This window comes from Amblyraja radiata, chromosome 32 (genome assembly GCF_010909765.2).
Source record: "Amblyraja radiata isolate CabotCenter1 chromosome 32, sAmbRad1.1.pri, whole genome shotgun sequence".
Classification (NCBI taxonomy): Eukaryota; Metazoa; Chordata; class Chondrichthyes; order Rajiformes; family Rajidae; genus Amblyraja; species Amblyraja radiata.
In genome coordinates, this window is record NC_045987.1 from 25,263,883 (window position 1) to 25,288,913 (window position 25,031).

Consider the following 25,031-nt stretch of genomic DNA (forward strand, 5'->3'; position numbering starts at 1 on the left):
TATAAGCAAAGATTGTGGTAAAACATCACATAATTCACAAAGATGTCACCAAGTTATACACGTCTTGTAAATGAAACTCACACGAACAAGCAACTTTATTTAATTAATTAATTAATGTATAAATTGGGACGTGCTCATCATGGGAAAACTACGGATCAAAAATCCAATCAACCTCCATTTTGAAAAGAAGGTCACTGTGTATAAACTCCAGCACTATGGTTTTACAGACAATGCTTTGACAAACATCCAAGTTTTAGTTTTAGAAATACAGAAATTAAACAGGCCCTTTGTCCCACAGAGTCCACGCTGACCAGCAACCACCCACTGTACTATCCTCCACACTAGGGACAATTTTTGAGAAGCCAATTAACCTACAAGCCCACAGACCTTTGGAATGTGGGAGGAAACCGGAGCACCCGGAGAAACCCCATGCAGGTTACGGGGAGAATGCACAAAGTCCGTACAAGCAACACGTCCTTAGTCAGGATCAAATCCAGGTGTCTGGCGCTGTAAGGCAACAACTCTACCACTGCGCCACCTTGCCGCCCCTGGTCTGCCCATCACTGCACGCTGTGGAGAGGCAGCAATGCCATGGAGATGTTAGAAGATGTAAAATGCAGGTGGTTAAAATCCACAACGGGGCTTGTGCAATGGGGAGAGGTGAGTTTTGAATGTAAGGAGCTATGTCCAATTAATTAAACATACAATTACTTGTCGCAATCGCATTAATCAACACTTTGGCAAGAATTGAGATTGAATTCCATACAATGATTATCTAGTTTTCCTCAGCATCTAAATTCCCTAATTGTCTAAATTAATAACAGGAAGTTTGTTGCAACTGACAACACCAATTCGCTAGTCGACTTTGCATGTCGTGACGTGAGTGGTAATGAAGTTCACTCACCAGATCTCAGATAACTAAGCATTAGTAAATGGTGAGATGCAAGTGAATTTTCATTTGATATATCTACTAAGCATTTTTCATCAAGGTGTTGCAAGCCAGCGGTGATGAAGATTAAATACAAGGAATACATGGTGGAATATTGTCCTTGACAGTTAGAATCTCAAATCCCACCCTTCACTTTTGGCAACGTAAACTTGTCTTCTGTCTGTTGGTGGATAGGCTCAGTTAATGGGATCTTAAAAATGAATAATTTTGCCTCATACCTTCTCCCTTTTCATCGCTGGCTCTTGGTGGGCCAAATGGCCTGTTTCCACGCTGTATCTCTAAAGTCTGAACTTTTTAATAAGCTTTTATCCATCCCCCTCACCTGTATAAGCCTATTACCTGCCCAGCTTTGTCCTGGACCTACCTCCTTTGTTCACTTTCTTCATCACCCCCCCCCCCCCCCCCCAATCATTCTGAAGGAGGGCCCCGATCCGTCACCTATCCCTGTTCTCCAGAGATGCTGCCTGACCCCCTGGGCTACTCCAGCAGTTTGTGCCTTCTTCAAAGTGAATGATGCACCAGGAAATTGACTCTTCCCAAGGGACATAACAAGGCAAAACAGGATGGAATGAACAATGTACTCCATAAACTGCTCAGGATAGTTCAGGAATTTGTAGATAAACCTTATTTACTGTCCACCATACCTCCATTTTTACTATCTGACGAGTGCTCTGGGTTGAGTCACATATAAACCAGATTAGGTGAACAAAAAAATAATTCCTACCCATGAGGACGTTAGTGAACTAATAATAATAATGCTGCGGCCATTATTTAATGAACAATTTAAATTCCTCAAAGGTTGTAGCGGGATTTGAACTCATGCTTGGATCATTAGGACAGGCCATTTGACTAAGCTAATCTTTGCGACCATTGTATCGAAGTTCCCCACGTCTCAATCATTTTCTCGTTGCAACAAATTTAATACAAGAACAGAATGAATAAAAGTTATGAAAAATAGGATGCCACATAATACCTTGGTCACCCATTCAGTGTGTTCAGTGAGTGTATTCAGGCATATTCCCGTGGATAACGACCATACCTTCACAGTGAAATCTGCAGAACCACTGACCAGTGTATCCAGCTCGTCACTATAATCAACACTGAAAACTAAAGAGAGATCAATTTACGATGTTAGCATTGATAAACAAACCAAAATGAGGTAATGTGCTCTGAAATAATGCTTTCAGCAGCATTTGTGCCTGTAATCCCTGCATCTTTACTAATATCCCTTTATCAAGGAAGACTAGCAGTGAATAGAAATGACCCTTTGGAGTCCAAGGCAAGGGATGAACAACTGAGTTAAATGACAATAATTAGTTAATCTTTTAGTTATTCACAATTGGGAAGAATTCATCATTTCCCATGACCTTTTTATAGGTAGTCCAATGGTGATGTGAACTATAATCAGAAAGTTTCTGGTCATATTCAGTTCAGATTTGTGACTTACAACTCAAGTGGCAGCATAGAAAAATGTGTACTTGGTTAAAGGAAGTTAATGATGCCTGTAAGCCATGAAAATAATGTAATAGATGAAATATTATGAATGTTCAAGTGTAGTTAACAAACAGCCACTAGATTTACTGCACCTAGTGTCACTTACACCCAATAAAATATCTCAAAATATTTTTGTTATAAAGAGAAAATTACTGATCGCCATCAATATAGAGGTGATCTTATAGAGGTGTATAAAATCATGAGAGGAATAGATTGGGTAGATGCCTACAGAGCAATGGAATCGAGGACCAGAGGACATAGGTTTAAGGTGACGGGGAAAAGATTTAATTGAAATCTGAAGGGTACCTTTTTCACACAAAGGGTGGTTTGTGTACGGATCGAGCTTCCAGACGAGGTACAGTGCCCTCCATAATGTTTGGGACAAAGACCCAAAGCTAATTTATCTATTAGCCTCTGTACTCCACAATTTGAGATTTGTAATAGAAAAAACGCATGTGGTTAAAGTGCACATTGTCAGATTTTATTAAAGGCCATTTTTATACATTTTGGTTTCACCATGGAGAAATTACAGCTGTGTTTATACATAGTCCCCCCCCATTTCATGGCACCATAATGTTTGGGACACATGGCTTCACAGGTGTTTGTAATTGCTCAGGTGTGTTCAATTGCCTCCTTAATGCAGGTGTAAGAGAGCTCTCAGCACCTAGTCTTTCCTCCAGTCTTTCCATCGCCTTTGGAAACTTTTATTGCTGTTTATCAACATGAGGACCAAAGTTGTGCCAATGAAAGTCAAGGAAGCCATTGTGAGACTGAGAAACAAGAATAAAATTGTTAGAGACATCGGCCAACCCTTAAGCTTACCAAAATCAAATGTTTGGAACATCATTAAAAACAAAAGAGAGCGCTGGTGAGCTTACCAATCGCAAAGGGACTGGCAGGCCAAGACCTCCACAGCTGATGACAGAAGAATTCTCTCTATAATAAAGAAAAATCCCCAAACACCTGTCTGACAGCTCAGAAACACTCTTCAGGAGTCAGGTGTGCATTTGTCAATGACCACTGTCCGCAGAAGACTTCATGAACAGAAATACAGAGGCTACACTGCAAGATGCAAACCACAAAAATAGTGTGGCCAGGTTACAGTTTGCCAAGAAGTACCGTATTTCCCGGCAATGAAGACGCACCTGTGTCAAAGATGCACCTCCGATTTAAGCTGCTAAATTTTGAGAAAAGGGTGGTGGGACAGGATCAAGGGTTTGGTTTAGTCCAGGGGTCGGCAACATCGCCTGCGTGCCCCGGGACTGGCTGCAGTACCCAGGTTCCTCACGTCCCTGGGACTGGCTTCAGTTCCCAGATTCCTCGTTTCCCCGGGACTAGCTGTGTTAGCAGCCTGCCCCGGGGAGGGGAAGAGAGAGGGAGAGAGAGAGAGAAAAAAGTGGGTGGAAGTGGTTCGATGAATTGCTTGTAAAAGAGGAATTGAATTGTGGAATAATGACAGAACTATTAAAAGAATGGAAAGTACTTCAGATGGAATGCTAGTGGGCAGAGGAATAGGAGATAAGGGCTAAGGCAGAGAAAGAAAGCGCTGATAAGAGTTCGTAGAACAAAGCCGGTTACTAGTAAGTTTTCTCGAGGTCCTCTCGAGACCCTAAGTCTGGCAATGGCGACACGGTCTCTAGAAGGGGGAGGTGGCCAATCACAATCTGGATCACTGTCCAATCACAGCTCAGACCATTCCCATTTTGAACATTAGCTCGCCCACCATTACATTGAACTACTCCCTTTGTTCATTTTAAATTCTCACTCCAACAGAAGACGACTTTTGCAAACCTCCCAGTCCTAGTTCACAAAATCTGCCTGGGGAATTTCCTAGCTTGGTAATTCTGCAAATTGATTCCCATAGAAACAAAGATTATTTTAAACAGAACGGCTTTTGTCAGATAAGGGAGGGGAATATAAAACTAATACAGAGAGACGTCTCTAATGTTTTGCACAATTTTTTTGGAAATGAGGGGGGCTGCGCCACTTTGGCTAACTCTTCTCGGATAAATTTGTGTAATTGATGTATATTTTGCCTGTTTTTTATTTGTATTAGTGTTCTTTCAATGTACGAAGGTTAGTATTTGTTAAAACCAAAAGCTCTCTAAAAAGGTATTTTAAAAAGTTATTTCAAGTTGTCCCTCATCCAAGTTCTGGCTCTTATCTGATTACTCAGATCTCCTTGTTCTTTCGAGTAGTCACTCATCCAAGTTTTGTCTCTTATCTGACTAGAGAAGCTCAGTGTTCTTTTCAAGGCTATGCCACCAAGATACTAGCAGCTTCATTTTCCTGTGTTCAGAATTTTGCTATGTTTTTTAAATTTCTCCCAAAGCCTATCGGGATACTTGACATCAAGTAAGGCTATATTTATTAATTTATATATATATCCCCCTTTTGATGAAATGGTCCATATCAGATGAAATAGGATGTCATTGAATGAGCTTGCAATATATGAAAATTAATTGTTTATTCTTTGTTTTCTCTTTATTTCTCCCCTCTATTTCCTACCTTTTAAATTGAATTCATACAGAGACCTGAATTCCACGATGGCCACGTGGCATACGGGTAGATGTGTTAGATGAGATTGGAGATGCCTTTATCTCAGAACAAAATCTCTTAATTTGACATTGTAAATTTGGGGAGGTAGATTGGAACAATTGGGATTTTTTTTTTAATTGTTTTTTTAATATAATGATCTATTTTTAAAGGGTCAGCCTGATAGGAAGATGAAGAGTGATCTCACATCCCCCACCACCCGTAGAATTCTGGATTAGTGGAGGGAATGAATGGGACACTTAAGAGTGTGGAAGTTAGTTATGACCTACAGGTCCACAGCAATGAATTAATTACATACGCACAGCAATTAAGCACAACCTTGTCAGTCTTGCATTCACAGGGTTTGAAAACGCAGACGCCACTGCCAGTTGAACACACAGTCCATACAACTGGGACTATCGGACAAAATTGGGACTGTGTTGGAGGGGACTGTACCAGGTGCTACTTCGACACCAACCGCCGTGAAGACTGAAGATTACTACCGTAGAAGACATCTGATACGGTTAACTATAAATGGGGGAGAACCAAGAAAGGACAATGGGCAATATATTGACCCTACTTTTTATCCTGAGGTTGGCCCATGATGGGCTGGACTTGGGGAAACAACCGCTGCACCAAGATGTCCTGAATAAGGCTGACAACTATCCTTACTTTTATAACACTGACCAAGATGGATCCATTACCACAGGTTCTTGAAGTAACCAGAAAAAGGTGGCAGCTTATCCAGGAGCTACAGACCGAGCTGAAACAGATGAGAAATGTGCTCACCAATGCTCAGTCTGAAAATGACCATTGCTTTTCCATTACACAGCAGCTGAAGGAGAGCAACCAGGTTGTGGAGTTGAAAAGCCTTGATTTTGGAGTGCAACTCAGTTACAGAATTGGATTGAGGTGAATCCCAGCCGGGATCAAAGTGAGGAGCTGAGTTGGGATGGATCAGACAGCCAGTTGGCATTGATGGAGAAGGAAGATGAATGCTGGTTTCACACGTTGATGGACAACTTGGGAGAAAGAACAACTCTATTTGTGAAAAGAAACTACATTTGTGATGAATGTGGACAGACTTTCATACAGCAGAAACAACTGTCAGTTCACCAAATGCGCCATACTGGAATAAAACCTTTGCAGTGTGAAGTTTGCGGTTTCCAGTGCAGGCAAAGAGCATCCTTGAAATACCATATGACCAAGCACAAGGCAGAAGCTGAACTTGAATTTGCTTGTGACCAATGTGAGAAGCGGTTCGAGAAAGCTCACAATTTGAATGTTCACATGTCCATGGTTCATCCCTTGAACCAGAATACAGATAAAAACAAACCTATTGAAACTGAATCAAGTCAGCTACGTTTGGAAACATTAATTAAGCAGGAACCCAGTTAATAGTTATTCAACAGCTAAATGATGAGTCTAAAGAATCTTGCACCCTTTTACAATGTCTGCAAGACACAAAGGATTAACATGAATAAATGTAATCAATTCAGGCTCACCTAAGATAGGTAGAGCAAAAGAAAGGTTAGTGTGGAGAACATAGTTCTGAGCATTATAGCACACCAGTTCCACAGACAAAGTCCAATGTCTACAATGGGGTAGAGGTGCATCAGGCAGAATACTAGCAATTGGAAGGACTGTTCAGAACTGTGAAAAGAGGGCCACAGTTACATCCTGGACATGCATTCAAGTCGCAGCATTGTTTTGAATGAGGGACAGTGCCCATCCAGTAGAAATAAGGACTCAATGGAGGAAGTTCTGGATGGTTCAATAACCTTTTCACCTTGGAATGGAACAGTGACTGAAAATGATGAGGGTGATAACGTTGCGATGCATCAACCTGTCCCATTGTTAGCAGACTTTCAGCCTTGTACATACAGTGGAGCCACTTCGTGGTCAGCGGATGTGGACAACTGGGAATCTCCATTGAAGAAGGATATGTTCTTGTGCTCAGATCTGTGAATATACAGAGTGCTCTTGTGAAAAAACTCAGGTACAAGATGCAACTCAACCATTAAATGTGATAAAAGCTGTTAAATGCAATGAAGCATCTTGTTCTATAAGAGATGATGTTGTGGATGGATTGGAGTCCAGTGATCTTGCTGAAAGGTATTTATCAAGTGAAGATGACAGAGAAACAAAAGTTAAGAATGGTTCTTCAGATGAGTCTTTTCAACCATATTGGAAAAAGAAGAGTAAGTTACCAGTTAAGAAGTGCAATATTAAGGATGTGAAGAAACAATCTGGACAAAAACGTGGTTGGAAACCAAAGTCAAACTTGGAAAGGGAAGATTTCCCCACCGTGTGTCGATGTCAGTATAAGGGTTGTTGTGCTGTTTACAAAGGAGTTGACGGACTTAAGAAACATATAAAAGAGCAACATGAAGAGGTGCATGAAAGACCTTGCCCCCACCCAGGGGGTAACAAGGTGTTTCTGATTGATCGCTACCAGCAGCACCATGTAAAGCTGATCCATACAGAAAAAAGCACATCTTTACAGATCAGGAGGAAGTGCAAAGCCTTTGGTCACAACTTCAGAAAGACAAACCACATTTGATCAACAATCTTGAAGCATTTTGAGCTCTATCGTATGACCAAGGGTCTTGAAAGAGAGAAGCTGAACATTATGAAACAGATGGACCTCTTGAAAGAGATTATGCATAACCCTATCCAGGAAGACAATGACTCAAACCTGGTGGGTAATCAGTGTGATGACATTGATGAGGATGGCAATGATGGCGTTTCAGATGAGAAGGACAATTGCCGTTTTGTTCCCATCCCTGACCAGATCGATGACGATGGTAACAGCAGGAGACACCTGCAAGGACGACTTTGACAACAACATCCCAGATATCTATGACATGTGCCCCAAGAAAAGCGCCATCAGTGAGACTGACCTGAGGAAGTTCCAAGCGGAATGATGCAGATCGTTCCTAACTGGGTAGTGCGCAACAAGGGCAGGGAGTTACTGCAGACCGCCAACTTTGACCCTGGCCTTGCTGATGGATTTGAGGAGTTTAACGCCATCAACTTCAGGTGCACCTTCTACATCAACACAGACTGCAATCTACGCTGGCTTTGTCTTTGGCTTCCAGTCCAGCAGCTGCTTCTACGTGGTGGTGTGGAAACAGGCCACCAAAACCTACTGGGAGGAGAAGCTGTCCAAACCCACAGATACGCTAGCGTCTAGATCAAGGTGATGAACCCCACGACAGGACGAGAAGGGAGGAGCACCTCACCTGTGCAACGATCTACGAAGAGACTGGCACCACCCTCAGACAGGTGCAAACTTTATGGCACAACTCCAATATCGGCTGAAAGGATTACACAGCCTACAGGTGGCACCTGATCCATTGACCCTAAACAAGCTTCATCAGGATGGTTGTCAATGACGAGAGTGAGAACTGGTTGCCATACCATTGGTTTGATGGGCTTTGGGGTACTGTTGAACTGGTAGCCATACCTTTCATTTGATGGACTTTGGGGTACTGTGATACACTATGGCTCTATCATTCTGCTCATCATTGCTCTAATACTTGCGACCGTTGTGTGTACCTACCGAGGGCTATGAATGTTATCACGTTTGATAAAAAGGAGGGAATGAAATAATAGTAAAATCTAAAATGGAGTCATTCTTCTATAAAATCATGCACTAGTAGAACAAAAAAATGGCTCGGTGCCAAGTCTGAATGACAATGTAAATTATATGGAACATAATATGGAGGACAGGTTGGCTTTTCAATAAAGACATTAAGATGGCAGCCTGCAGTAATAACATGTGCTTCATTCAAGGCCATAAAGAAGCCAAGATTGACAAAAATAGCTGACGCTCCAGAGATAAATAATAACTTGTTATTGGATGAGCTTGATTTGTACCCAGACTTCCTATCTTCTGAAAGGCTGCAGAATCTTTCAGTCATGCCATATTCAGACGCGGTGGGAGTGTTTTACTGATAAGAAAAATGTATAATTGTGCTAACTGTCCTTTGTTCTGTGAGTGGGAGCCCGAGAAGCACTGAGCAACGTTTGTGCTCATTGTAGATCTTTGCCACTCCCGTCTGACAAATCAATTAAAGATTGCCATGGTCTACCTTTAACAGTTTTTGTTTCTATCTGCTTTAAAGAAACAAACTTTCACACATGACATTGCTTTGTCATAAACATTATGGTGCCCTGAAATGGGGGGACTATGTATAAACGCTGCTATCATTTCTACATGGTGAAACCAAAATGTAAAAAAATAGCCTTTATTAAAATCTGACAATGTACTTTAACCACATGTGATTTTTTTTCTATTACAAATCTCAAATTGTGGAGTCCAGAAGCAAATAAATAAATGATGGGTCTTTGTCCCAAACATTATGGAGAGTACTGTATTATGGGCCTGAGGACACAAACTCTGTTTTCTTAATTGTATAGTAAATAGTAAGGTAATGTGACAGGGACTATCGCAATGTTTAAGAAACAGTTAAACAGGTGCATGGATAGGACAGGATTGGAGGGAAATGGGCCAAACGCAGGCAGGTGGGACTCGTGTAACTGAGACATGTTGGCCGGTGTGGGCAAGTTAGGCCAAAGGTCCTGTTTCCACGCTGTGACTCTGACTCTATTACAAAGTCTAAATGGCGAAAACTAAACTTTATGCAACCACTTAACACATGATAACCCATGAATGAATGGATGAACTCAATGATACCCGACAATAAGAGTTTAACACTAAAGCTTGCCAGCTAGTCTTTTGTGGACTTCAGACAGAAGTTGCATGACTAGATTCATGTAATCATTATCACCACAAAGAAAATATAAAAACCTATATCACGATATAGCAAAATAACATTTGGAGGTTTCATTAATTACAGGAATATTGGCTCTATTTAAAGTTTATTTCGTTTTTGAGACACAGTCGAGGAAACAGGCCTTTCGGCCCACGGGGCTGTGCCGATCAGCAATCACCCAGACACTGATTCTATCCAACACACTCGAGACAATTTACAGAAGCCAATTAACCTACAAACCTGCACATCTTTGGATAGTGGAAGGAAACCGGAGCACCCGGAAAAAACCCACAGTCACCGGGAGAACGTGCAAACTCCGCGCAGAGAACACTCGTTGTCAGGATCGATCCCGGATCTCTGGCGCTGTAAGGCAGTAACTATAGTGCAGCACCACTGTGCCTCCCCAATGTTCAGCTCTATTTTAAGCCATGTTACATCAAACATTACGCTGGGGGTAGAGGCAAACGTTCAGATTTTACAGCAATTTACAATTTCACTGCAAACTTCCTCTAATAACTGCACACAGCGGGATTGTTAATAAGATTATCCACAAAGGTATATTTGCCGATTACTACCTGCCCCTGTATGGCCTCGGAAGTTGTGGGTTTTTGCTCCTGAGCTCCAGTCCCAACAGGCTATTGTGTTGTCAAACGATCCTGTAACCAGCTTCTGTTCGTCGAACTTTACTGCAGCACAAGTGTGCGTCTGGATCCCATAAATACACTGACCAGTACAAACGTCCCAGAGTTTGGCAGAGAGATCGTCAGACCCTGCGGTTTTAAAAAGAAAAATAGCTCATCTTTTTCGCACTGCAAACAATACTGTGACATTGAGATGCAGTAAGTTAAGCCCCTGTCCCACTTACGTGTCCATGGCATGCTAATTACGCGACCTCGTGGTCGCGTTGAGGCGCGACTTAATGCATCCGCACAGCAGTCTGGAGCGAGTGACGTCATTTGAAGATAGACACAAAATGCAGGAGTAACTCAGCGGGACCGGCAGCATCTCTGGAGAGAAGGAATGGGTGATGTTTCGGGTCGAGATCCTTCTTCAGTCTGAAAGAAGGGTCTTGACCCGAAACGTCATCCATTCCTTCTCTCCAGTGATGCTGCCGGTCCCGCTGAGTTACTCCTGCATTTTGTGTCTATCTTCAATTTTCTTGGCCCCGCTCTGGGAGTAGAAGGGGGGCGGATCCGGACCGCAACGGCTGTGAGCCCAGGCCGAGCTTGGCGATCGTATGCCTGCTTCTGCTGCTGTTGGAGGTGGGACGTTGCATCGCGCCAGGGTCTTGGGCCTGTCCCTTTTTTGGCCATCTGTTACGCGACAGGCTGGTGGCGCGCAAAGATTTCGTTCGCTACAAAATTTCAGAGCGCCACGCGATACCGCTCACAACTCCATACCCCTCCGCGCTTCTCAGTGGGACCAGCCACACGATGCCCGTGCACCTCAACGCGACGACGAGGACGCGTGATTTGCATGCCAAGGACACGTAAGTGGGACAGGGCCTTTAAGATACAAGTTAATCATGGATTGCTTCCTAACTCCATTTGACATAATATACAATTTGATCTTTCTGATGTAACAGGTCCGAGCACGTACACAATTGTACCAAACTATGCCTGCAGCCGAACATTACATGAGCCAGTAAACTCCTCCTGGATGTTTTATAGATGGAACATCTCTCTCCAAAGAGACTGAATCCAGATCCCTAAATCATCGGTAGGGAAATTACTGAAGATTCTTTGGGACAGGATTTACGAGCACTTGGCAAAGCAGGGACTTATGGATACACACAAAAATGCAGCAGGTCTCTGGAGAAAAGGAATAGGTAACGTTTCGGGTCGAGGCCCTTCTTCAGATCCGAATCATCACTATTCCTTCCAACTTTACGCAGTGTAAACCAGTGTCTGCAGTTCCTTCCTACGCTTATTATGGATAGTCAGTACGGCTTTGAGCAGAGGGGGTCCTGACTCTGAAATATGATCATGTTTTGTGAGGAAGTGACGAAGGTTATTGATGAGGATAGGACACTGAATGTTTTCTACATAGACTTAGATAAAGTATTTGATAAGATCCCTTTATGATAGGCTGGTTCAGAGGATTAAGTCACACGGGATCAACAGCGAGTTGGTAAATCGATTCAAAATTGGCATGGTTATGGAATTAGACAGTATAGGTAGAGGAGTGTTTTGCTGACTTAAGGAGTGTGCCCAGAGGCATTCTAAAAGAACCAGTGTTGGAATCTCTTGTTGGTAATATATATTTATGATTTTGATGTAAATGTAGGTGGCCTTGTTCTCAAGTATGCAGATGACATGTAAATTGGTGGAGTTGCGGATGATGAGGAAGGTTATCAAACTATACATCAGGATACGGAACAGTTAGTAATGTGGGCAGAGAAATAGAGGTTGAATATCTGGACACATATGAGGTGTTGCATTTTAGGATTTCAAATACAAGAGGAAAGTATAGAGTGAATCGCATAGCGGATCTCATTTAAACATATAAGATTGTTAAGGGCTTGGACACACTAGAGGCAGGAAACATGTTCCCGATTTTGGGGGAGTCCAAAACCAGGTTAAGAATAAGGAGTAAGCCATTTAGAATGGAGACGAGGAAACACTTTTTCTCACAGAGAGTGGTGAGTCTGTGGAATTCTCTGCCTCAGAGGGCGGTGGAGGCAGGTTCTCTGGATGCTTTCAAGAGAGAGCTAGATAGGGCTCTTAAAAATAGCCGAGTCAATGGATATGGGAAGAAGGCAGGAACGGGGTACTGATTGGGGATGATCAGCCATGATCACATTGAATGGCGGTGCTGGCTCGAAGCGATGCTGCACCTATTGTCTATTGAATTGCAGGACCTTTAAGTGCATTGGAATAAAGAGGAAATATCACGGTACAAAAGTTCATAGGTTGGTCAAGATGGCACCCACCCCAGGCCACTCCTTGCTTGCTGGTCATAGAAGTGGATCTGTAATCACGCATTACAATCGCTCCACTCTTTTAAATCTCTACTCCGACAGCAACTGTACACTGCGCATGGCTTGACTGTGATCATGTATCAGGGCTCGAAATTAACGGTTGCCCGGGTGCCAATGGCAACCTACAGTCCCGCCGGGCAACCTGAAAGCCATGCCATTTTGCCCGGCTTGGCAAGCACCCGGGACACCTCTCGTTTAATCCCGAGCGGGCCCCCTCTCTATCTCTCTCTCACTCTGTCACTCTCTATCTCCGCCTGCCATTCGTGTCCGGCTCTCTGTTTGGCTCTCAGCTCTCTGCTTGGCTCTCGGATCTAGGGTCTCCGCTCGGCACGGCAGGCCGCCTTATACATGCGCACTGCCATGGCCTGCACATCCTCCCCCTGCGTATGTGCACAACCACAACCAGCACACCATCGGCAGTGCGCATGTGCAGGGCGGCACATGCGCACAACCACGGCAACTGGTCGGCGTCGGCCACTTTCTCCCTCCCTTTGCATTGTGGGAGATCTTGCCGCCATTGCTGTCTGGTCGCTGCCTCACCGCGACCGCTGAAAACCAACGCAGAATTACTCCCTGGAGCTGGAGTAACTCCCTGGAGTAACTCTTGCTTCTTGGTTTCCTGGTCCTCCAAAAATGGTCCAAATGGAATTTAAACTGGAGTGGACCCACCACAACCAAACTTCAAACTCTGAAAAATAACAGCCTATAACATTTTATGTTTATTTATTGTGTATATATATATATATATATATATATATATATATGGTCTATGATATATAGACACACTGAACTTTTATCTCCCGTTCTGTATTATGTTTACATATTGTGTTGTGCTGCATCAAACAAGAATTTCATTGGCCTATCTGGGACACATGACAATAAAACTCTCTTGACTTGGGCTTAAGCAAACAAGGGTTCTTGGGAAAAAAGAGCTACCTTAAATTTAGTTGCGTCTGGTTGGTTAACTATGGTCGGGTGAAGACTATTCCATGCTTTAATTGTGCACGGAGCAGCCAGCAACTCTGGATAGAAGAAATTGGGTGACGTTTCAGGTAGAGACCCTTCTTTATATTTCCTCTGGTTTTAGTGTTTTTAGTTTAATTTAAAGATACAGCATGGAAACAGGCCCTTCGGCCCACCGAGTCCACGCCGTACACCAGTTCTATCCCACACATTAGCGACGCAAGTCAAGAGTCAAGAGTGTTTTATTCTCTCACGTCCCAGTTAAAACAATGAAATTCTTACTTGCAGCAGCACAACAGAATATGTAAACATAGTACTCTGTAAAACAATGTTATAAACGAGAAAACAAAACTCCAGACAGCACCCATATTCAGGATCAATTCCGGGTCTCTGGCAATTTTAGGCGGCAACTTTATGGCCAATGTACTGCCCATAGTCTTGAACTGAATTAAAACATACAGTAGCTGTAAAGGTGGACATTGCGTCACTTAGAGATTTAAGACTGAAAATGGTTAGTTTCTTTATTTTTAGTAACCAAAGTTATCAATGTATAATTTTTTGTGTATTGGAAAATAAAATATAGTGGCACAGCTAGTGGACTTGCTGCCTCACACGCCAGAGATCTGTGTTCGATCCTGTCCTCGGGCACTGTCTGTGTTGAATTTGCACATTATCCCTGCAAGCATGTGGGTTTCCTCCCACATCCCAAAGACGCATTGGCTTTGTAGGTTAACATGTCCCTGTTAAATTGCCCCTAATGTGTGGGGTGGGATAACAGAACTGGTGTGAATGGGTAGACAAAAATGCTGGAGAAACTCAGCAGGTGAGGCAGCATCTATGGAGTGAAGGAAATAGGCAACGTTTCAGGTCGAGACTCTTCTTCAGACTGATGTGAGGGTCCGGGGGGGGGGGGGGGGGGGGGGGGTTGGGTGGGGGGGGAGAAGAAAGGAAGAGGCGGAGATAGTGGGCTGAGGTAGACCTGGGAAGCAGAGGAGAAAGCAAGGACTACCTGAAATTGGAGGTCAATGTTCATACCGTTTGGGTGTAAACTGCCCAAGTGAAATATGAGGTGCTGCTCCTCCAATTTACGGTGGTCTCACTCTAGCCATGGAGGAGGCCCAGGACAGAAAGGTTGGATTCGGAATCGGAGGGGGAGTTGAAGTGCTGAGCCACTGGGAGATCAGGTTGGTTATTGCGAACCGGGCGGAGGTGTTGGCGAAGCGATCGCCAAGCCAATGCTTGGTCTCACCGATGTAGGACAGCTGACACCTAGAGCAGCGGATGCAATAGATGAGGTTGGAGGAGGTGCAGGTGAACCTCAGCCGCACCTGGAACGACTGCTTGGGTCCTTGAATTGAGTCAAGGGGGGAGGTAAAGCGACAAGTGTAGCATTTCCTGCAGTTGTAAGGGAAAATGCCAGGAGAGGGGGTGAAGAAACAAATTGACCAGTGAGTTATGGAGGGAGCGGTCTCTGCAGAAAGCCGACAAGGGAGGAGATGGGAAGATGTGGCCAGTGGTGGGATCCCGTTGGTAGACAAAGCTGGAGAAAATCAGCGAGTAAGGCAGCATCTATGGAGCGAAGGAATAAGTGACGTTTCGGGGTCGAGACCCTTGTTCAGATTGATGTCGGGAGGGGTGGGGGCGAGAAAAAGAAAGGAAGAGGCAGAGACAGTAGGCTGTGGGAGAGTTGGGAATGGGAGGGGAAGGAGGGAGAAAGCAGGGACTACCTGAAATTGGAGAAGCCAATGTTCATACCGCTGGGTGTAAACTACCCAAGCAAAATATGAGGTGCTGTTCCTCCAATTTGCGGTGGGCCGCACTCTGGCCATGGAGGAGGTCGGATTCAGAATGGGAGGGGGAGTTAAAGTGCTGAGCCACCGGGAGATCAGGTTGGTTATTGCGAACTGAGTGGAGGTGTTGTGCGAAGCGATCGCCAAGCTTGCACTTGATCTCACCGAGGTTGATCATGCGCTGAATAATCCAACCAGATTTTTGTTTGGAAGTGGAAAGAGATAATAGAAATTGCATTCATTGCAACGTGTAAAAAGAGATGAGATACTGTATTGTAATTTTGATGCATGTCATTGTGGTATATATCATGTCTTCATTGGTGAATATGTTTAGTTTGTGACTTTATTTGAAGCAGAAATAATATGTGAATGCTTCATTGACCACAATTCCGACTGGTAACTACGCACTTCGTCTGAGCACATTATCGCATATGTCATGCAAGCCATCTTAAATGACCACCTAAACTGTCATTGGCAACCTAAAAAGCTGCCGAGGTTGCCCGGCTGGCAACAGGGAAAAAAATTAAGTGAGAGCCCTGTGTATTATCTTTCCGCTAACTGGTTAACCATAGCTTTTCACTGTACCTCGGTACACGTGACAAATAAGGAAACTAAAACTAAAGTTCCCTTAAAGTGACAATGCAGGTGGATAGAGTGTTCAAGAAGATGTGCGGCACGCTTGCCTTCTTCATTTGGGCCATCGAATGTACAAGTTGGTCAGTCATATTGCAATTGTATAAAACTTTCTCCAGAGATGCTGCCTGACCCGCTGAGTTACTCCAGCATTTGGTTTGGTTACATTTGGAGTATTGTGTGCGTTTCTGTCACACTGTAGGAAAGATGTGGAGGCTTTGGAAAATGTACAGAAGTTCACAAGAATGGTGCCAAAACTGAAGGATATCAGCTATAAACAGAGGTCGGCCAAACTTTGAATGCTTTCTCTTGAGCATTGGAGGCTGAGGGGTAACCCGATACATCTTCTTCTTATCGAGTCCACACACAAGATTAGAAGTTGTGCAGCCAGAGCTGAACACACTTCTCGGCATCTGTATACAACGGTGTCTGTCTTGCACTTCTTGTGCGTGGTGGTGGAACGATTGATGAAACCAGGGCCGCGACGTGACCGTTCTTTCCTTGACCCCACCCAATACATGCAAATACATGAGATAGATAGTCAGTGTCCTTTTCCCCAGGGTGGAAATCTTAAAAACCTAGATTTGATACGAGAGGAGGGAAATGTTTAAAGTTATGCAAGGCAAGTTTGTTTTAAACACAGAGTGGGAGGTGCCTGGAATATACTGTCTAGGGAGATGGCAACAGATAGGATAGCAACGTTTAAGAGGCATTATACGGACACATGAGCAGGCAGAAAATACAGATAAAGGCCACATACAGTTAAACAGTTAAAGCAGTTAAAGTAGGGGCCAAGGACAGGCAGACTTGACTCAGAACTGCTGTAGGTTTGGGAGCAACAGCAGCAGGAGTTTAGCAAGAGATACGACTGATTGGCTCTAGCCCAAGTGGGAGGAGAGAAGTGAAAACAGTTAAAGTAGGGGCCAAGGACAGGCAGACTTGACTCAGAACTGCTGTAGGTTTGGGAGCAACAGCAGCAGGAGTTTAGCAAGAGATACGACTGATTGGCTCTAGCCCAAGTGGGAGGAGAGAAGTGAAAACAGTTAAAGTAGGGGCCAAGGACAGGCAGACTTGACTCAGAACTGCTGTAGGTTTGGGAGCAACAGCAGCAGGAGATTAGCAAGAGATACGACTGATTGGCTCTATCCCAAGTGGGAGGAGAGAAGTGAGTCAGTGCCGAGGAAAACAGTTGAAAACTGAGGAATTTGGTTTGTAAATTGGTAAATCAGGCAATTTATCAGTCAATTTAAGCAAGACGGGTCTTAGCGAGCGGCAGTGAGTGAGCGGCCTTGCGAGGGAAGTGCCCTGTGAGAAAAGTGTGAGTCTTTGGCTCGAGAGTCTTCGGCGAGGAGGCTGAGGAGAGGAGACCACGCAATACGCTTGAGAGGTAGAGACGAAAGAAGGAGATGTCAGGCAAGCTGATTCAGTGTGGTGCTTGCTGTATGTGGGAGGTCAAGGACACCGCAGGTGCCTCTGGCTGCTACAAATGCGAGAAGTGCATCCAGGTAGAGCTCCTGAAGGGCCGTGTTGGGGAACTTGAGAAGCAAGTGGATGACCTCCGGTTCGTCCGAGAAACTGAGTCGTTCCTCGACAAGTCCTACAGTACGATTGTTACACCAAAGGTACTGGAAGAGAGAAGGTGGGAGACAGTGAGAACGGGAGGGAAGCATGAAATGCCAACTTCCCCGGGTGTTGTACCTCTTGTGAACAGGTTCGCCCACTTAGAAGCTGTCGGGACAGAAGAGGTGTTTACACTGGGCTGCGGACTGGCTTGTGATGCGAATAGGGCTGTTGAGCCAAAACCAAAAAGGCCTAAGGCAGGCAACGCCATTGTAGTGGGAGACTCCATTGTGAGAGGTACGGACAGGGGTTTCTGCGGCAACAGACGGGATGCGAGGATGGTGTGCTGCCTTCCTGGTGCCAGGATCCAGGATGTCACGGACAGAGTGCAGAAAATCCTCAAGGGCGAAGGTGAACATCCGGAAGTGGTAGTGCATGTTGGCACAAACGATGTCGGAAAGAAGGGGATGAATATTCTGCAGCGTGACTTTAGAGAGCTCGGAAAAATGCTGAAAAGCAGGACCTCCAGGGTTGTTATCTCCGGTTTGCTTCCAGTTCCTCGTGCTGGCGAGAGCAGGAACAGGGAGATACGGGACCTGAACGTGTGGCTGAGGAACTGGTGCACGGGGCAGGGATTTAGATTCTTAGATCACTGGGATCTGTTTTGGGGTAAGGGGGAAATGTACAAAAGGGACGGATTGCATCTTAACAGGTGTGGGACCAGCATTCTGGCAGGCAGGTTTGCCACTGCTACACGGGTGGTTTTAAACTGAATAAGGGGGGTGGGGTGTCGAATGGGATAGTGGAGGATGGAGTTAAAGGGAAAGGGTTTCTTAAATGTGTGAGCGTAGAGACAGAGGGGTGTAAAATGAGGGTAGAAGCAATAGGTAGCAAGGTGAAAAGTAAAAGTGGCAGGCAGACAAAACCAGGGCAAAAATCAAAAAGGGCCACTTTTCAACATAATTGTATAAGGGGTAAGAGTGTTGTAAAAACAAGTCTGAAGGCTTTGTGTCTCAATGCAAGGAGCATTCGCAATAAGGTGGATGAGTTGAATGTACAGATAGCTATTAATGACTATGATATAGTTGGGATCACGGAGACATGGCTCCAGGGTGACCAAGGCTGGGAGCTGAACATCCAGGGATATTCAATATTCAGGAGGGATAGAGAGAAAGGAAAAGGAGGTGGGGTAGAGTTGCTGATTAGAGAGGAGATTAACGCAATGGAAAGGAAGGACATTAGTTTGGAGGATGTGGAATCGATATGGGTAGAGCTGCGAAACACTAAGGGGCAGAAAACGCTGGTGGGTGTTGTGTACAGGCCACCTAACAGTAGTAGTGAAGTTGGAGATGGTATCAAACAGGAAATTAGAAATGCGTGCGACAAAGGCAAAACCGTTATAATGGGTGACTTCAATCTACATATAGATTGGGTGAATCAAATTGGCAGGGGTGCTGAGGAAGATGATTTCTTGGAATGTTTGCGGGATAGTTATCTAAATCAACATGTAGAGGAACCAACGAGAGAGCAGGCTATTTTAGACTGGGTATTGAGTAACGAGGAAGGGTTAGTTAGCAGTCTTGTTGTACGTGCCCCCTTGGGCAAGAGTGACCATAATATGGTTGAGTTCTTCATTAGGATGGAGAGTGACATTGTTAATTCAGAAACAATGGTTCTGAACTTAAAGAAAGGTAACTTTGAGGGTATGAGACGTGAATTGGCCAAGATTGACTGGCAATTAATTCTAAAAGGGTTGACGGTGGATATGCAATGGAAGACATTTAAAGACTGCATGGATGAACTACAAAAATTGTTCATCCCAGTTTGGCAAAAGAATAAATCAGGGAAGGTAGTGCATCCGTGGATAACAAGGGAAATCAGGGATAGTATCAAAGCGAAGGATGATGCGTACAAATTAGCCAGAAAAAGCAGCATACCGGAGGACTGGGAGAAATTCAGAGACCAGCAGAGGAGGACAAAGGGCTTAATTAGGAAAGGAAAAATAGATTATGAAAGAAAACTGGCAGGGAACATAAAAACTGACTGCAAACGTTTTTATAGATATGTGAAAAGAAAGAGATTAGTTAAAACAAATGTAGGTCCCTTGCAGTCAGAAACAGGTGAGTTGATCATGGGGAACAAGGATATGGCGGACCAATTGAATAACTACTTTGGTTCCGTCTTCACTAAGGAAGACATAAATAATCTGCCGGAAATAGCAGGGGACCGCGGGTCAAAGGAGTTGGAGGAATTGAGTGAAATCCAGGTTAGCCGGGAAGTGGTGTTGGGTAAATTGAATGGATTAAAGGCCGATAAATCCCCAGGGCCAGATAGGCTGCATCCCAGAGTACTTAAGGAAGTAGCTCCAGAAATAGTGGATGCATTAGTAATAATCTTTCAAAACTCTTTAGATTCTAGAGTAGTTCCTGAGGATTGGCGGGTAGCAAACGTAACCCCACTTTTTAAGAAGGGAGGGATAGAGAAAACGGGGAATTACAGACCAGTTAGTCTAACATCGGTAGTGGGGAAACTGCTAGAGTCAGTTATTAAAGATGGGATAGCAGCACATTTGGAAAGTGGTGAAATCATTGGACAAAGTCAGCATGGATTTACAAAAGGTAAATCATGTCTGACGAATCTTATAGAATTTTTCGAGGATGTAACTAGTAGCGTGGATAGGGGAGAACCAGTGGATGTGGTGTATCTGGACTTCCAGAAGGCTTTCGACAAGGTCCCACATAAGAGATTAGTATACAAACTTAAAGCACACGGCATTGGGGGTTCAGTATTGATGTGGATAGAGAACTGGCTGGCAAACAGGAAGCAAAGAGTAGGAGTAAACGGGTCCTTTTCACAATGGCAGGCAGTTACTAGTGGGGTATCGCAAGGCTCAGTGCTGGGACCCCAGCTATTTACAATATATATTAATGATCTGGATGAGGGAATTGAAGGCAATATCTCCAAGTTTGCGGATGACACTAAGCTGGGGGGCCGTGTTAGCTGTGAGGAGGATGCTAGGAGACTGCAAGGTGACTTGGATAGGCTGGGTGAGTGGGCAAATGTTTGGCAGATGCAGTATAATGTGGATAAATGTGAGGTTATCCATTTTGGTGGCAAAAACAGGAAAGCAGACTATTATCTAAATAGTGGCCGACTAGGAAAAGGGGAGATGCAGCGAGACCTGGGTGTCATGGTACACCAGACATTGAAAGTAGGCATGCAGGTGCAGCAGGCAGTGAAGAAAGCGAATGGTATGTTAGCTTTCATAGCAAAAGGATTTGAGTATAGGAGCAGGGAGGTTCTACTGCAGTTGTACAGGGTCTTGGTGAGACCACACCTGGAGTATTGCGTGCAGTTTTGGTCTCCAAATCTGAGGAAGGACATTATTGCCACAGAGGGAGTGCAGAGAAGGTTCACCAGACTGATTCCTGGGATGTCAGGACTGTCTTATGAAGAAAGACTGGATAGACTTGGTTTATACTCTCTAGAATTTAGGAGATTGAGAGGGGATCTTATAGAAACTTATAAAATTCTTACGGGGTTGGACAGGCTAGATGCAGGAAGATTGCTCCCGATGTTGGGGAAAGCGAATGGTATGTTAGCTTTCATAGCAAAAGGATTTGAGTATAGGAGCAGGGAGGTTCTACTGCAGTTGTACAGGGTCTTGGTGAGACCACACCTGGAGTATTGTGTGCAGTTTTGGTCTCCAAATCTGAGGAAGGACATTATTGCCATAGAGGGAGTGCAGAGAAGGTTCACCAGACTGATTCCTGGGATGTCAGGACTGTCTTATGAAGAAAGACTGGATAGACTTGGTTTATACTCTCTAGAATTTAGGAGATTGAGAGGGGATCTTATAGAAACTTATAAAATTCTTAAGGGGTTGGACAGGCTAGATGCAGGAAGATTGCTCCCGATGTTGGGGAAGTCCAGGACAAGGGGTCACAGCTTAAGGATAAGGGGGAAATCCTTTAAAACCGAGATGAGAAGAACCTTTTTCACACAGAGAGTGGTGAATCTCTGGAACTCTCTGCCACAGAGGGTAGTTGAGGCCAGTTCATTGGCTATATTTAAGAGGGAGTTAGATGTGGCCCTTGTGGCTAAGGGGATCAGAGGGTATGGAGAGAAGGCAGGTACGGGATACTGAGTTGGATGATCAGCCATGATCATATTGAATGGCGGTGCAGGCTCGAAGGGCCGAATGGCCTACTCCTGCACCTAATTTCTATGTTTCGATGTCTATACAGGCACATAGGATTGGTTAAATTGGCAACACATTTGGTACAAACACGTTGGGCCAGAGGGCCGGTATCCATGCTGTACAATTCTATCTTCTATGGGTAGAGGAGGACCTCTAGGCAGCACAAGTGAAAATTAAGCACGGTACAATTATAGCAATTTAAACCAGAAATCACCAGTAACACATCTTAAAGCTTTGGGTGAATGCTAATGCGACTGACATTTGAATATTCAGCCACTAAGCACAACTATGTTGACTTCACTTGGTGGAAGGGAGGAAAGAAACAAAATCCAAAATAGATTACTTGCCTACTTCACGCCAACCATAAACCAGCATCGCTACAGATGGAGAGAGAAATGCAGCACCCAGTCTTTGCATTTGGTTGTGGCAGGTAATACATTGAACACAGAAAAGTATAACACAAAACAAGTCCCTTGGCCCACAAGATCTGTGCCAAACATGATACCACGACCTACTCTTATCTGCCCGCTTATAATCCAAATCACACCGTTCCCTACATATCTATAAGACTTGAAATACAGCACGGAAACAGGCCTTTCCACTCAAAGAGCCCGTGCCAACCAGTGATCACTCCATACATTGGCACTATCCTCACTATGGACAATTTACAACTTACCTATGCTAATTAACCTATAAACCAGTACGTCTTTGGAATGTGAGAGGAAACTGTAGCTCTTGGAGAAAACCCACGCGGGCACAGGGAGAACGTACAAACTCCGTACAGGCAGCTCCCATAGTCAGGATGGAACCTGGGTCTTTGGAGCTGTAAGGCAGCAACCCTACTGCTGTGCCACTTTGCCTATCGAAAAGCACTATGGTATCTGCCCCAACCACCACGCCTGGCAGTGTGCTCCAGCACTCACCATCCTCTGGGTAAAAGATTTACCCTGCACATCTCCTTTAAACTCTGCCCCTTTCACCTTAAAGTGATGCCCTCTCATATTTGGTATTTCCATCCTGGGAAATATCTGGCAGAGGTCAATCAATAGCAAAACTGAAGCACAAGAAGAAGCACCATTTTTGACTATCATGATTTTTAACTATAATGACTTTTGCATGATTTAGTCCTTGATTTTGTGGTTGCTATTTCAGCAAACATTTTGTAAAGTACGCTGCATGCATTTTGTTCCCAGGCTTTCTTGGAACGCTGATCTGCGATACTGACCTGTACACAACAGTCCATCTTTATAATAGAGAGCGTACACTCTGGCACTGTGGCCAATTAAGGAGGACGTCTCAAAAGCTTCTTTGTCCTGTAATTGCTTGATCCTCCTCACCGCCTTCAGGTAGATCTTCTTCCAGTGTAGCGTGTCCTCAATGGTATCATCGATCTGCCACCCTAAGCTCCGACAGGCTTCCTGCCACACTTCAGTACAGATGCTTATCACTTTGTTCCACTGCTTACAGACCAGGCAGCAATTAAGTAGGGTTGGAGGATCAAGCCACTTCAACAGATAGAAACTAAGCTCCAGTGGAAGGAGTTTGAGGAAGTCTCTTTTCAGAAGCGTCTCTAGATTATTGGAGAGGTGTCTCAGCTGGACGGCCCCACTCAAGCTGATCAGGTGGTCCAAAGACTCATTCTTCTGGGCATCTGTCAGTGTGATAAAAGCGCCGGAGAGAGATTCAAGCCATGTATTAAAGTCCTTTCTCTCCATATGGCCATGTGACAATATACCTGTGGGGGGGAAAAAAATAACACATTAAACCTGGAACTAATTGATGCCAGGTGAGCAGTTTAATATATTAACTCAAACATTGTATTGCACTGCAAGTTGCCGTGCAATTTTCACAGCGGGCGAGATATTCTGCCAATTAAATATTTTATTCATCCATCAATGAGTGCTTCAAAACAACTGAAGTTTCAATCTTATTTACATTGCTTTGTAAAAGTTATTCACGATTAACGTTAGGATAGGAAAATTATCGAGGGTAGGAAACGTTTAGAGAGACATGGGCCGAACACGGGGCAGGTAGGATGAGAGTAGATGGGGCATCTTGGTCGTCACGGGCTGTTTCTGTGCTGTATGACTCAAATTACAAGCTTCTGCTTCACCAACTCTAAAGAGCAGCTGCTTCAACCGCTACTTCAAACTTTAATCTGTACTCAGTCAGGCTTTATGAAATTCAAGAGAAAAAATGAGCTAAAGTACTTGAATCTCTGCACGCCAATGACCAGTGGTATTCTCTTAAACAATGTGAAATGCTGTCAGAATTCTAGGATATAACCACTTTGTTACATACCGTGAATTGTTGAATCATTGAATGAAAATACCTGGATTTGCAGTTTTCTCATAAAATTTAATTCTGTCATTAAAATACCAAACTCTCTGGAGCAACTGATCTATCTTTTGGTTCCTATTCAACTGTAGTGGAACAGCTTGTTGTGCACAGATGTAGATATGCAGTTAATTGACATGCCCATATCTTTAAAGCCATTTTTGTGGAGACTTCAGCCAATAAACTAAAAAATAGAGAGCAACCTTCTGCAAAGCAACACTGGGGGGGGGGGGGGGGGGGGGGGGAGAGAGAGAAATTGCAAACTCCAGCTTCCTTTAATAGTAGATAGACACAAAGTGCTGGAGTAACTCAGCGGGACAGGCAACAGCTCTGGATAGAAGGAATGGGTGACGTTTTTGATCACCTGAAACATCACCCATTCCTATCCAGAGATAATGCCTGTCCTGCTGAATTACTCCAGCATTTTTGTGCCTATCTTCGGTTTAAGCCAGCATCTGCAGCTCCTTCGTGCAACATTTTGTCTGCTCCAGCTTTCTTTAATTGGCTTGCATTCACAGGGTCGTTGGTGACTCCAGTAAGGAGCTCATCAATATTGAATCAAGTCATTGATCATTTCTACAAGTTCATACATGATTACAGTAACCTAATGGGTGTTATTTTTCTGTCTCCAAATGAAAAAAAGGACGCTGTGGAACTTTATGCAGGTGTCCAAGGTCAGCAAGAGTTTCCACCTAGTTTCTTGTTGCTACGCAGAAATGGGTTTCACAGTAGAGCACAATCAGGGGTGTGTACACCTCCACTCCTCAGACTGTAGCTTTAACAGCATTAAGCTTTTCCGATAGAACTT

The 25,031-nt window shown here is 44.1% G+C and overlaps 1 protein-coding gene across 3 annotated transcripts in view; it reads right to left on the minus strand.

The window, feature by feature from the left end:
• The window catches only part of fbxw2 (F-box and WD repeat domain containing 2), a 50,227-nt gene that overhangs the window by 15,289 nt on the left and 9,907 nt on the right, over positions 1-25,031 (minus strand). For 2 of the 3 annotated variants that reach the window (XM_033049430.1, XM_033049432.1), the window contains exons 2-4: positions 23,112-23,621; positions 10,335-10,529; positions 1,923-2,056 (exon numbers count right to left, since the gene is read on the minus strand). In XM_033049430.1, coding sequence (XP_032905321.1) covers positions 1,923-2,056; positions 10,335-10,529; positions 23,112-23,601 — 819 coding nt within the window. In that variant the 5' untranslated portion in view covers positions 23,602-23,621. The remainder of the gene's footprint in view (positions 1-1,922; positions 2,057-10,334; positions 10,530-23,111; positions 23,622-25,031) is intronic. The other variant, XM_033049433.1, reaches the window with a different exon arrangement.